The 13,703-nt window shown below is 32.2% G+C and overlaps 2 protein-coding genes across 2 annotated transcripts; both read left to right on the top strand.

Annotated features, from left to right (window-relative positions):
* The first annotated feature begins 1,885 nt into the window (after positions 1–1,885).
* On the top strand, positions 1,886–5,073 carry LOC124846794 (F-box protein At5g51370-like). Its single transcript, XM_047324145.2, has 2 exons — positions 1,886–3,179; positions 4,429–5,073. The coding sequence occupies exons 1-2, from the start codon at positions 2,011–2,013 to the stop codon at positions 4,691–4,693; spliced, it is 1,434 nt and encodes a 477-aa protein (XP_047180101.1). The 5' UTR covers positions 1,886–2,010; the 3' UTR covers positions 4,694–5,073.
* Positions 5,074–7,306: 2,233 nt separating this feature from the next.
* Positions 7,307–12,300, top strand: LOC124846795 (putative folate-biopterin transporter 9, chloroplastic). The gene is made up of 2 exons (XM_047324148.2): positions 7,307–8,741; positions 10,783–12,300. Exons 1-2 carry the CDS (start codon positions 8,246–8,248, stop codon positions 11,916–11,918), a joined length of 1,632 nt encoding a protein of 543 aa, XP_047180104.2. The 5' UTR covers positions 7,307–8,245; the 3' UTR covers positions 11,919–12,300.
* Positions 12,301–13,703: the final 1,403 nt, after the last annotated feature.

Below are 13,703 nucleotides of genomic sequence, written 5' to 3'. Positions count from 1 at the left end.
TGCGACTGAACTCTCTTTCCACGTCATTAAAAATTCTGAAACCATTTTCCAACTGGACCAATAGCATTTTGACACCTGTCCCGTGTCAAAATGTTGTCAAATCTTGTTGTTAAAGTATCATTTCCCAAAGAATTAATTACCTATCATACACACATCAAAACACCAGGGCAAAGATTTAGGTTGTGTTTCTTTGAATGGATTGTGTATCGTATAAAATATTGAACGAATAGTAAATAAAAAGGGTCGATCAATATATCTGTTATTGGTCAATATGGTCAAATGATTTTGACCATAATTGGGTCTACAATGCTAATAAGCTGCTTCAAATGATAATTGAGCCAACACTTAAGTGGTTGTTGGGCCAATGATCCAGTAATTAATAAAATAAAATAATATATATATATATATATATATATATAATAATTATTTATTATTATTAATTCATTATTTTTTTATATTAACATATTTACCAAATCATTCACAAATTCTCATAAATCTCTCTTTTATTTACTTGCAAATTCTTTAAAAAATACAACATAAACTTTATATTTAATTCACCCGTTTAACTTTTTTTAAAATTCATTTTTACGAAAGAAACATAACCTTACAAATTAGATAATAAGATAGGAAGAAATATCACTTGACATGTGATAGATTTATAATCAATGAGAAAAAAAGCTTCACTGCTTAATTTTTATAATTATTAACCGATATAATAGATTATTATATTCTTATTGTAACACAAAACATTTTGAACCATGACAATTGATTATTCATTATTCATGATCGAATATCAACGAAAACTTAACACCAAATTGAGATAATCAATTATTTCTTATTCCTAATAGATTAACATAATTGATTTTCATGTTAAAAAAAACAAATTTCAAATGTAAAAATACTCGTGATTATCTTAAAGATTAAAGCATGTTTTACATTTTAATTATACTCGGATAATGAACAATAGGGATCGAAGTTACTATAACAAAAATTGCATGTATTATCAAAATTATCATTAAATTAACATATCATACTGTCATGCTTTACTAACAAAATATTAATCTTAGTTTTATTTGAGAATTTATTTCAATTCTTAACATATAAAAATATTTGTAAAACAATAATATGTTTTAGTTAATTAATTCCATATTATTATTTAAAAGAATCATAATTTGGTTACTAAAAAATCTAAATTGTGACTATTTTCCAATACGAGAAAAGAAAAACACCGTCTAAAATTCGATTCCCAAAAGTCTCAGAACCTACTAACAGCTTATTTTAATGTTATAGTAAATGAGTTATAGTTTTGTTAAAAATAATTGATTTTAATTTTTTTTATTCTTCTTATTTTCATTTCGTTTATATTTTTCTCCAACCTATGTATTTTCTTAAAGGAAATACATATATTAGAACTTTGTACCTTGTAACTTAGCTTATCGATGCTGATTCTTGTCTGTGTACTCATAATCATATCAATAATTCAATTTCTAATAGGAAATATAATCCATATTACATGGTAAAGAACAAATTGAGTAATTAAATAGAAAATAAACAAGATAAAATATATAGGCACAAAATTAAATATATGAAGATGTATATCAAAAGATAACAAAGTGGTGAGTTGAAAATATGGTAAAAAAAGAGTTAAGTGAGTTTAATGAATATGTTGTAAAACTCTTCTTATTTACTAATTTGGTATAACTTTAGTGTCATTATTGGTAAATTCATTAATAAAAAATATAAAGAGATTATTATAATTTGTCTGTAGTGGTATGAAAAGCAGGAAGAAGAAAACAAAAAGAAAAAAAGAAAATGATTGGAAAATAATAAAAAGAAAATAGAGACCCACAAGAAAAAGGGTTGTTAAGATATAGATATAGATTATAGGCAGATAGCTCCACAAACAATGCCGAACACCAAACACGCCCCAACAACAACAACACTCTGCTCCACTTCACTGATAATCGGGAATGCGAAGCTTCTTAACACCACCACCTCTTCCTCCAAACGATGTCGTTTGACTCCAACTCCAAAACCAACCCTAGTTTCTCTCCTCAGCCACCGTTAAATCCCTGGCTCAACTCCTCCGCCGCCGCCGCCGCCGCAGCAGCAGCAGCTGAACCACTCAACCCTATGGTCCTCGCCATGCACCTTTCCGACCCCAAATCCAAAACCCTAATCCCCAATTCCACGCTGATACTAATGGACCGAACCCTGCTGCTCTCCGACGAGATTCTCATCAGAATCTTCCAGAAGCTTCCAGATTTGCAGCGAAACTCGAATTCTCTCGTCTGCAAGCGCTGGATGAACCTTCAGGGTCGGTTGGTCCGAACCTTGCGGGTCCTTGACTGGAACTTCGTGCTCTCGGGTCGGTTAACCCACCGCTTCCCGAACCTGAACCACGTCGATTTGGTTCCGGGTTCGTTCGCTTCACCGCAAGACTTAGCCAACATTGTAGTGAGTCACAAGCTGGTTTCGCTGCGCGTGGATTCCACGTGGAAGGTGGAAAATCTGTTACCTAGTGAGGCCGTTGACGCGGGTCTCAGATCGCTCTCGGGCGGCTGCCCCAATCTACGGAAGCTCGAGGTCGCCGGTGCCAGCGAGGCCGGGATTTCGACTGTTGGTTCTGAGTGCACCACGCTGCAGGAGCTCGAGCTGCAGCGGTGCGACGACGCCGTCTTGCGCGGCGTTGCGGCGTGTCGGAATTTGCAGATTTTGAAATTGGTTGGGAGTTTGAAAGGGTTCTATGATTCCGTGGTTTCGGATATTGGGTTCACGATTCTGGCGCAGGGGTGTAGGAGGCTGGTGAAGTTGGAGCTTGTTGGGTGTGAGGGGAGTTTCGATGGGGTTAAGGCGATTGGGCAGTGCTGTATGATGTTGGAGGAGTTGGTGATTGTTGATCATAGGATGGATGATGGTTGGCTCGCGGGGCTTTCGTTTTGCGAAAATTTGAAGACTTTGAGGATTCAGTCGTGTAAAGTGATTGATAGAAGCCCTGGATTGGAGGAGCATTTGGGGTGCTGTGAGGCCCTTGAAAGGTTGCATTTGCAGCAGTGCCAGTTAAGGGATAGGAATGGCGTGGGAGCGTTGTTTTCGGTGTGTAGGAATGCTAGGGACATTGTTCTTCAGGATTGCTGGGGGTTGGATAATAGCACCTTGAGTTTGGCTATTGTTTGCAGGTAATGTATTAAATTGGGGATCTTTTTTTATCTTTTCAACTTGGATGCAGTTAGTTAGGTTTTCAATTCTTTTCAATTACAATTTCAGTTTCATTTCGGTAATTAGTGTACTGATGTTTGCATTAAATGCTAACATGTGTAACTGAAGTGGAATTATGATTCTGATCGGAGAACTATGTGAAAAACACTTCAGAAACTGGATCTAAGTTTTGTCCTTTTTTTTTCTCAGGTTAATTTTTACTTTGAATTTGAATTTGTAAATGTGCAAATGGATTTGGCCCGTGGTAAAATTGGGTTTGCCTTTTTTTAATAAAAGGAAAAAAAATTGTAATATGAGAAAACAAAGACAGGAATCAGGATTTAATTAAAATGCATTGAGCAGTGTAAAGAGTTCTTGTTCTGCAAATGGGTTGCCAGTATTAGGAAGGATGTTGTTAACATTTTGTGAAACATCTTGATTTAAATTTTGAATTATAATAGTTTTTACTGTCATTTAACCATGGATTGTCGTGTATTTGTAAAATTATTGTTTTTTGTAATAATTACTTTAAAATTTATATATTTTGGCTGAATTCTGATAGTATAAGACAACATTAAGCTCATACACACACACACACACACATATATATATATATATATACATACATATATACATACATATATATACATACATATATATATATATATTATATAGCATTTTTTAAAATTTATGTATGTTGATTTGAATTTTTGAATTATAATTGTTTATTAAATCGACACCTTTTAAATTTTGGATAATGTACTTTTGTTCTCCTGCTTTAAACATTTTCCCGCTTCAATAAAGTCAAATTGATGAAATTTATGTAGTGTGTAGGTGTAAAATTGTGTTACTAGCATGGCATCGTCTATAGAGAGAAATCTTAAAGCTTATGAAGTTGAAAATAAGTACTTGTAACTTGTGGTTTCATTGTGGTCCAGGAGTTTATATTGCTTTTTAGAGTTTATCTTTAAGTTTTCCTTTTTGTGATCTTCAGTCGGGGATCACTTTATTTTAAAACGTACGATTTCTTGCAGCATCAAAGAACACTGATAGTACTGATATCTTTATACTTTAATTATTTATCATATAACATATCATTAGTTAGCATTGAATTGTTTATCATCAAAGAACAAGTTATGCAATCCTTAGTGGATAAGTTATATGGATGTGTTGTCGATAAACTGAGATTATTTGTTACTTACATTACAGTTGTTACTGGTCTATTTTCAGGCGGGTGAAATTGTTTTACGTGGAAGGATGCTCGTTGCTTACAACAGAAGGTTTGGAGTCCGTAATTGAGCATTGGAAGGAGCTAGAGTGCCTTAGAGTAGAGTCATGTAAAAATATAAAGGATAGTGATATCTCTCCTGAACTTGCAACCTTGTTTTCTACTCTGAAAGAGTTGAAATGGAGGCCAGATACAAAATACCTTTTCCCTTCTGATATGGGCATTGGCATGGGAAAGAAAGGTGGTAAATTTTTTAAGAGAACATGATATGATACATCCGTATTCACTATGTAGCAGAATCTAGGCCATGGTATTAGGAACATATCATATATATTCTCACTCACTGATTATAGTGAAATTTGTACCATTTTGTGATCACGTAGTTTAGTTTAGATGATTCATAACTAGAATATATCATTGATGAGGGGAGATTGTTACATCTATTTCTACCCTTTCACCAACAGTGTAATTACCTATAAGCCCAACCCACTTGATTCCATGATGAAATAGGGTAACATGTTCCCCTGCAGTTTTTACTGTTCTTTTGTTTCTGCAACTAGAATAAGGAACATAACCAAAGATGTAATTGTATGTATGCAGAACACACAGATGACTTCAAGTTGAGAATTGGACCCCTTTGTTTCTTAGATTTATTTATTTATTCATTTCTTAATTAGTAACTGTTGAGTTTGGTAGAAGCATTGCAACCGTTGTATGTGGGGCTATGGCATATTTTGGATGTCATAAAGTTTGCAAGGGATGCTTTTGAAGATGTGATTAGTAATTGAACTTTGGATGATTATGCAAACCATCATTGACATTTAAGAGACTTAATGATAATCCATTTGTCTTATATATGAACTCCAATTAGTGTAATCTCCTTACAGAAAGGTAAATTATCAAGATAATCATTGCCTGCACTAGGAATTTTTAACAGATATTTTATATTTTAGAGGATTTAAATCACTCTGTTCAGGTTTATTAATAAAGTTCAACATTTAAAATGCATCTTTCATTTTCTTTTTCATAATGAATAAATTAAATTATCATACCCAATTAATAATTTAATTTAGATTTAAAAGCTTTAATTGATTTATCCAAACAAATCATCTACAAAATAACACATAAGTTAGCAATTTAAATTTAAAATTTTCTGAAATTTTAATTTTTTAATCCAATAATCTTAAACTGTTTTTTTATCGAATTAATTCTCTGAAAACATTTATTTCAAGTTAATAGTTTAAATAATTAAAAATTATCACCAAATTTATCTTCAAAAAGTAAATTATTTATATAATATAGTAAAATTATGTTGGTACTGAATTAATTATTTGGAAACTTTTATTTCAAGTTAGTCGTTTAGAAAATAAAGTGGTGTTGTTTTGTTTTGCACACTGAAAAAAAAAACGTTTAAATAATTACAATATTAACAAATTTATCTCGAATAAAGCTGAAGTTGTGAAACAAATAATTCTTACATTTAAATAAAATTAAAAAGTGGGATCTAGGATTTATAAGACATTTTTATTGAAATATGATAATATGATATAAAATTTAAAACTGTAAACCTTGTTGAGTAAAGGCATTTTCATTGTAAAGAATATGCTATGAGATATCATTACGATAATATGTGTGATCTCAAATTTAAATAATAAAATATATCTTTGTCAATAAATAAAAAAATATTAATAAGAATGTAAATTTTTGTATTTAAGTAAAAGTTTTCAACGAAGTTAAAAGTAATCTAATACAAATTAAAAAAAAGTAAGATTTCATAAGACAATAAGTTATAAGGATAAAACAATATTTTATGTTGTGAAAATAAATCTATGTCAATAACTAAATAAAACGTTAATTAGGGTGTTAATATTATTAAAGGTGGTAAAAAATTAATAATAGATTAAAACAAATTTTTTGTTGATTTGAATTTTATTTATAGAATATTTAAATAATATTATATTATCTATTATTTCTCTAATATATTAAACTTAATTCATAACATAACATTGTTTTAAGAAAATCAGATATTGTAATTATACATTTTTTTTATCTAAAATATACTTAATAGGATTACAGGAAAGACCAAAAAGGCATTTTTTTAAAAATTATTACCAAAATTGTCATATGACCCATTCCCATCACCTAAGATCACATTTTGTCATGTGAAACTCAAGATTAACCTAATGGAAGCCAATTTTTAGTTCTACTGGGGTCATGTTATCAAACTTCATTACCTGCATTTAGTTCTTCTAAGTTAAATTAGAAGAAAAATATATATTTATCATAGTATATTTAGATATAATTGAATCTCGATGTAAATTAATTTATATTTTTAAATATTTATTGAAATATTCAAATTAATAAAAATTGATTGGATTCTCTCTATCGCAAGTTAATAAGAGTTAGAATCTATGAAAGAGAGAGATTACAAAATGATTATTTCTTAAAAAATATTAATTATATTTATAAGATATGAACTTTAAAATAATACAAAAATAATGTGAATTAGACTGTTTCATTACATAAAGACTTAAAAAATTTTATTAAATCATATTATTTAATATATTTTTCATAAAAAAAATCATGTTTCACATTCACTTCTAGACATGAAATGTTTTTGTGAATAATCATAAAAAAAATATTCTAATATTCTTCTTGTAATTCTTTTTCATCTATTATTACTTATCTTAGGGAGATACCAATTTTAATAATACTACTCAATTTTAAATGCATAAAAAAATTAATTCAATTAACACAAGTAGCATTATTCTCTCAAACATCTAAGAAAAGGACAATAACATTCCACAATTTATTCATTATAAAAATAAGCTAAAATGAGATAAACAATAAAGATTAAAATCTTCAAATGTTTTACCCTGATAACATGATCTAATTCATCTAAGAATTCTTCTGTTTCTTTGTTCCTACTTAAATTCTTATTTCATTCTCAAACTTCATAACAGACTCCTACTTTTAATATACACTGCATTTTTTTAATTAACTAAACAGAGTCAGACATGTTAATGTTAACAACTTAATCTAGTGTCAGCTAAATATAACTAACTAACTATTTTGGTTATAACATAATAGTAAAAACCAAACACCTGTTACTGATAAAAATAAGAACAAAAAACACCTGCACTGCACAAAACGGTCCCAGTCAGTCTGACAAAAACCGTGAATCCTCTCCTTCGCCGTAGATTTCCCATCAATAATCACGTCCACACCACACAAAACCAGACAAACAACCAAACAAGCCCTTCCATCACACGCTTGGGACCCAAACCCTCACAATTTTTAACACAAATCCCTCAAAAAACAACACACATCACAGTGTCACACACATACCAGTTTGTTCTACATTGTCATCATCCTTCACTTCCCAACCAAATCTCAAACCTCGAACCCTCTTCAACCCTCTCAAAAACAAACGACACTCACATAAATAAATATAAAAAGACTTAATCTTTCTTACAAAAAACCCACGATACACTCTTCTAGATCCCTCTCCCATTACCCCTTCTCTCCTCTCTGGTATATATTCTTTCTTTCACCACTTTCATCTTTTGTTCCACTCCATCATCACATACTCAAACCATACATACACCATGACACACAAAAGGTTACCCATTTACCTTTTTCTCTTGCTCACCCTTTCGACTCCACAATCATCATGTGTTAATCACAAAATGTAAAAGCTTTTCTTTCTTTTCTTTCAAAGTTTGGTTTTTTATCTACTGGGTGGCTGGTTTTTTTCCCCGTTGAACAAGAACATTAGCCATTGTTCCTTTTCACTGGGAAGTTCTGAATCCCGAAACCATGATTTACGCTGTTTCTTCCCAGAACCCATTGGGGCGGAACATGCCATCACTCCGCATACCTCGGACAAAACCTCCTCTGCCACCTGTGGAGTTTTTCCTGAACCACAGCAACCCCACCAGCTACGCCGGCAATGAGAGACCCGCATTGACGGTGATGACGAGGCGCAACGCCGTCAATGAGAGACCAATGTTGACGGTGATGACGAGACGCGTTGTGGTTAAGGAGAGGTACGAGGAGAAACAGAGCGAGGATGTTAGGAACAGATACATGGTGCTGCTGTGTGGGTTGGGTTATTGGGTGCAAGGTTTCAGATGTTTTCCGTGGCTGGCACTGAACTTTCACATGGCTACCAACCTCAACTTGCACCCCTCCACGTTGCAGCTCGTGCAGAACACTGCCAACCTACCCATGGTGGCGAAGCCACTCTATGGAATTCTTTCGGATGCCATCTATATCAATGGGGCTCGCAGAATTCCTTATCTTGCCATGGGGGGTATGGTTAACCATCATGTCTTTATGTTGTTTGTTTTTATGTGTAATCAATCATGTTAATGTTATCAATTGTCCACTAGTTTTTTGGATGACTGTTATCACGTAAAATTCCTGGTTAGCTACCATTAGGATTGAATCTAAGACCTTGTTTTTTAGAGGATTGAGTTGAGTTGAGTTCTTCTCATACCAGTAACTTGTTAGCCATGTTTTGTTGTTTGTATATAATGGTTTAGATACACTTGCTTAGATGCTTTACTAGAATTAGAATTTCATTTAGATTAGGATTAAAATTGTAACTCAGATTGGAAGAGGGTAGAAACAACATTAAGGTCGTGTATGTTTTGTAGAACAGAGTTGACAACACTTCTTTTTGAAACAGACTCAATTATTGGGTTACGGGAAAGAATTTAGTCAATAATAGACAGTGTGTTTTAAAGGGTGTGTTGCTAGCATTTTGTTTTTTTGTTTACTATTTCTAGAAAAACTTTTGCTATTTTGTAAAATTTGTTTGTTTTGTGAGCATATTTGGAAGGGTTTGTCCCTCGAGAACTTTCTATTTTCTAAGCCTTTGTCCCTTAAACACTCGAACACTTTAGGAAAGTTTAAGTCAAAGAAGACAAAAATCTCCTATATATTTCTATTTTTTGGTTTTGGATGGGAATTTGATTACTGAGTAGTAAGGAATTGTTTTAAGAACCAGTTTTTAAAATAAAAAGAGGGAGAAGAGAATCAAACTGCCCTGAAGTTTTGTAATTTTGTTTTCTAATGAATAATGTTTTATCTATTTGTTTTATTTTGCAAGCTTGTGTCTTTTAATATTTCTGTGTAATTCAGTTGGTGCTATAAAAGCATTAGTTACAGACCAAGGAGACACTGACCTTTCTGTATGCAGCCACTAGTTTGAATATATCTTTTAATTTCATTATCATTCTCTTCTGTATGTAGATCTAAGGTATTTTGAATGACTATGAGAATATTGATGTCTTGTAAGATTTGATTAATTTTTTCGTTAGTTATTTTGAGCTTTATCTGAGTGAAGTGAGATAAGTTTGAAAACAGAGCAGACACGTGCAAAGTCCAGGATCAGAATTTAAATCTCTTATCTCTAGCATGCTGATTAGATCATAGGAACATCGTGGTCAGTCAGAAAATGTATTAAAAAAGATAGACCAAACACAGGTTATGAATACTGAAAGTGAAAATCTAATTCATGAGTTTTGAGATTCTAGAACGAAATCTACAAGTTTGTTTTGTTCTGTAATTGCATCTTAGGTTGTTCTTTTTCTTTGTATGAAGGTTATATTTGGTTTTATATGTTACCGTGTTTTTTTGTTGAACTTACACTTTTTTGTGTGAGCAAATTCTTTACTGAAACAAGTAAATGATCAACTTGCTTATATACTATAAATCAGAATTTAATTTGGTTGACTGTGATACAAAAAAAAATTATTAATAAGTTACAAGAGTAGAGCTCGGGAAGACAAGAAGAAAAGCTAGGTGTATTTGTCTTGTTAATACAGTCTTTTACCATGATTTCGGTGAAAGCTGTATGATTTTGCAGTAGTGGAGTAGTTTATGGCTCAACAAGTTGGGAAAGATGTAGCCAAGCTTAAAATTGTTGAGTTTCTTGTGTATATATTTTGATTAGTGCTGTTCAAATAGTCGTGTCAGTATGTAGATTAACATCAGAAGATCTGAAAATATGGAAAGCAAGAAAAAATTTGCATTGTGTGAGTGTAGAACATAAAGTTATGTACCATACAGATTTACAGTTTAGAGTGTCATTCCTATACATTGAAGGAAGTTTCTCTGACACATTAGAGGAAGACTCATAATCTTTTTAAGGGATTTTCTTAATGGACATGTTGAGGAATAGGATAACTTTACTCCATTGATTATTTTTTTTGTTTTTTCTTTTTACATCACTGAGGATAGTTTATCCTGTAAATTATTTAAGATTGTATTTCCTTCTGAATTAGTTTCTGATTTTGCCCCCCAAAGATTTAAAAAGTTTAATAAAATCTTTTTGGTTCAATCTTCAGGTCTTCTGCAAGTTCTTTCTTGGAGTCTGCTGGCATTGGTCCCCGTTGCACAGGAAGTGCTTCCCTACTTAATTGCTTCTGTGCTTATTAGTAATTTGGGAGCATCCATTGCAGAAGTGGCACAGGATGCTCTTGTAGCAGAGTATGGCAAGAAGCACAAAATTGGTGGCCTGCAGGCATATGCATTCATGGCATTAGCAGCAGGTGGAATCTTAGGCAACTTGATTGGTGGTTATTTCTTACAGAAAATGCCTCCCAGAACAATGTTTGCAATATTTTCATCCTTACTGTCTCTACACTTAGTGATTTCTCTCTCAACAAGAGAGGAATCTTTAGGCATATCAAAACTTTCAGGTCAAAAACTTTCTAGGCAATCCATCTCAGAGAACATCAAGAAACAAGTCTCCGATCTTCTCGTTGCTATAAGTGACAAGAGCATTTTCCAGCCTCTTGTATGGATTATTGGGTCAATCGCTATGGTCCCAATGCTTTCAGGTTCTATGTTCTGCTATCAGACACAGTGCCTAAATCTTGATCCTTCAGTAATCGGGTTGTCTCGGGTGATTGGCCAGTTTTTGCTTCTTTCAGGAACTGTGCTTTATAACCGTTTCTGGAAAAAAATTTCAATGCGAAAGCTGATAGGCATTGTGCAGATTCTTTATGCCTCATCTCTACTTCTTGATCTCATTTTGGTTAAACAGATAAATCTGAAATGGGGAATTCCCAATGACGTGTTTGCTCTTTGCTTCTCTGGTTTAGCAGAAATTGTGGCTCATTTCAAGCTTCTTCCTTTCTCAGTTTTATTTGCAAGTTTATGTCCAAAGGGGTGTGAAGGATCTCTTACAGCTTTCCTTGCATCGGCTCTGTGTCTGTCATCAATAGCTAGTGCCATTCTGGGTGTTGGATTGGCCTCTTGTCTTGGTGTTAGATCCGGTGATTACTCAGGCTTAACAATGGGAATTCTTGCACAGTTTTTTGCAGCTCTAGTGCCATTAAGATGGATTCATTCTTTGCCCATGTCACAACCTCTTGAGAAGAGAAGGAAAAGAAGTATGAGCAGAAGGGCACGTAGAAACAGAAGAGTTGGAAAAGTTGTGCTTGGTTCTGCTAACATCTACAGACGTGAGAGAGAATGAGAGTCATATAGCTGAAGCAAATCTTTTCCTACCCATGCAGCTTCAATGCTTATGCAATGATGAATAGTAGTGCTAGAGTTCTGCCACAAGTTCATCATCATCATGGTCCAGAAGATGGTTCCTTTCACAGATTCATTTCTGCCACAAACATCATGAGTTCTGTCTTGGACCAACACCTGAACCTGGTCATAGGTGGTTTTTGTACACACAGTGATATATTTTCTTAACAAGTTATTTCTTCATTCTGTAATGTCACTGATATTGTTAAAATGTTTTGTTGTGTAACTTTCATCATTATGCAAATAGTAATCAGTAATATATACATGAAAGGGGAGAGAAAGAAAAAAAAATATTAAATAATAAAAATTACATTTTCGAGTCCTCTATTTGTAATAATCATGTGTAAAGAAATTAAAAATGACCTAAATGTAAAGATATTATGATACTTTTATTTCAATAATTTCTAATTATAGCATTCTTTCGTAAGTTAGTAAATGAATATAAGGTATGGAATTTGCTTTGAGAAAGTATCTTAATAAAAAGTATTCTAACTAAAGTCATGGAGGGACATCAATCTAACTACTAAATCTTTGTCCAAAGTATCTTTAATATAAGGGTTAAATATGTTTTTAGTCCCTAAATTATTGGCAGTTTCTGATTTTCATCCCTCTTTCAAAATAAGGTACAATTTGGTCCTCATTCTTTTCGAAACGTTAGTTTTAGTCTTCGAAACTTTGGTTTTAGTCCTCATTTTGTTGACTAAATGAGGACCAAATTTTTAAATGGTGTTAGTTTTTGAGGACTAAAACAAACGTTTCGAAAAGAATGAGGACCAAATTGTACCTTACTTTGAAATAGGGACGAAAACCAGAAACGACCAATAGTTTAGGGACTAAAAACATATTTAACCCTTAATATAATGTCTATCAATTTCAATATATTTTTGTCTTATTATATTGGATTTATAAACAGTGCTCATGATTATTGATATATTATCGTCATAGAATTGTATAGGAATCTCAATTTTTATTTACATCTTTCAGACATACCTTAAACAAGGGTTTAAAATTTAACTTTTGCAGTTGAAAAGATACTCTAAGCTAGATTTCTGTTACAAATAGGACCTGCATAGTTTGTATCCCTATGTCTTTAGGATCAAAATGTCTTTTTATTTCTTCTAAAGAGTAGTCTCTTTTCCGAGCTTGAATTTAAGTAATTAAAGAATATTTTCAACTATTTACATATTTATTTTCTTAGATATAATGCATAAACTGGCTTACCACACACTATCAGACATTGGATTTTTTTCTACAAGAATTTCCTCTTCACTCCCAATGTTATAATTTTGTTCAATGGGAATTCATATAGGTCTTCATTCCGACTTGTTTCTTTGAGAAGATTAATAATGTACATTTTTAAGAGATAAAAATTCAAAATAGAGTATTTTATTAATAAAGTATGATCATCTTCTTGTCTTTGATTATATCCTAAAAAAACTATTTGCTTTTGTAAATCTCTCAAATAATGTTCTTGGAGATTATTTGAAACCATATAAAATCTTCTTTCGAAGAAAACTCTTATTCCTTCTTTTATGAGTTTCAAATAATCCGAGTGAAATTTTTATGTACACATTTTTAAATATCTATGAAGAACAATATTTTTCACATTAAGTTTAATCCAAAATGAGCTTTCAGAGAATAACAAGTTGAATTGTATTCATCTTTGTTACATGAAAAAAAAAAACTTTTTATAACCAATTTCGTATAAGTGTACCACTTTATAACC

Source organism: Vigna umbellata, chromosome 3, assembly GCF_029865625.1.
Source record: "Vigna umbellata cultivar VRB3 chromosome 3, Vumbellata_1.0, whole genome shotgun sequence".
Classification (NCBI taxonomy): domain Eukaryota; kingdom Viridiplantae; phylum Streptophyta; class Magnoliopsida; order Fabales; family Fabaceae; genus Vigna; species Vigna umbellata.
Note: the sequence above shows the minus strand (reverse complement) of the source record. Positions and strands in the feature narration are given on the sequence as shown.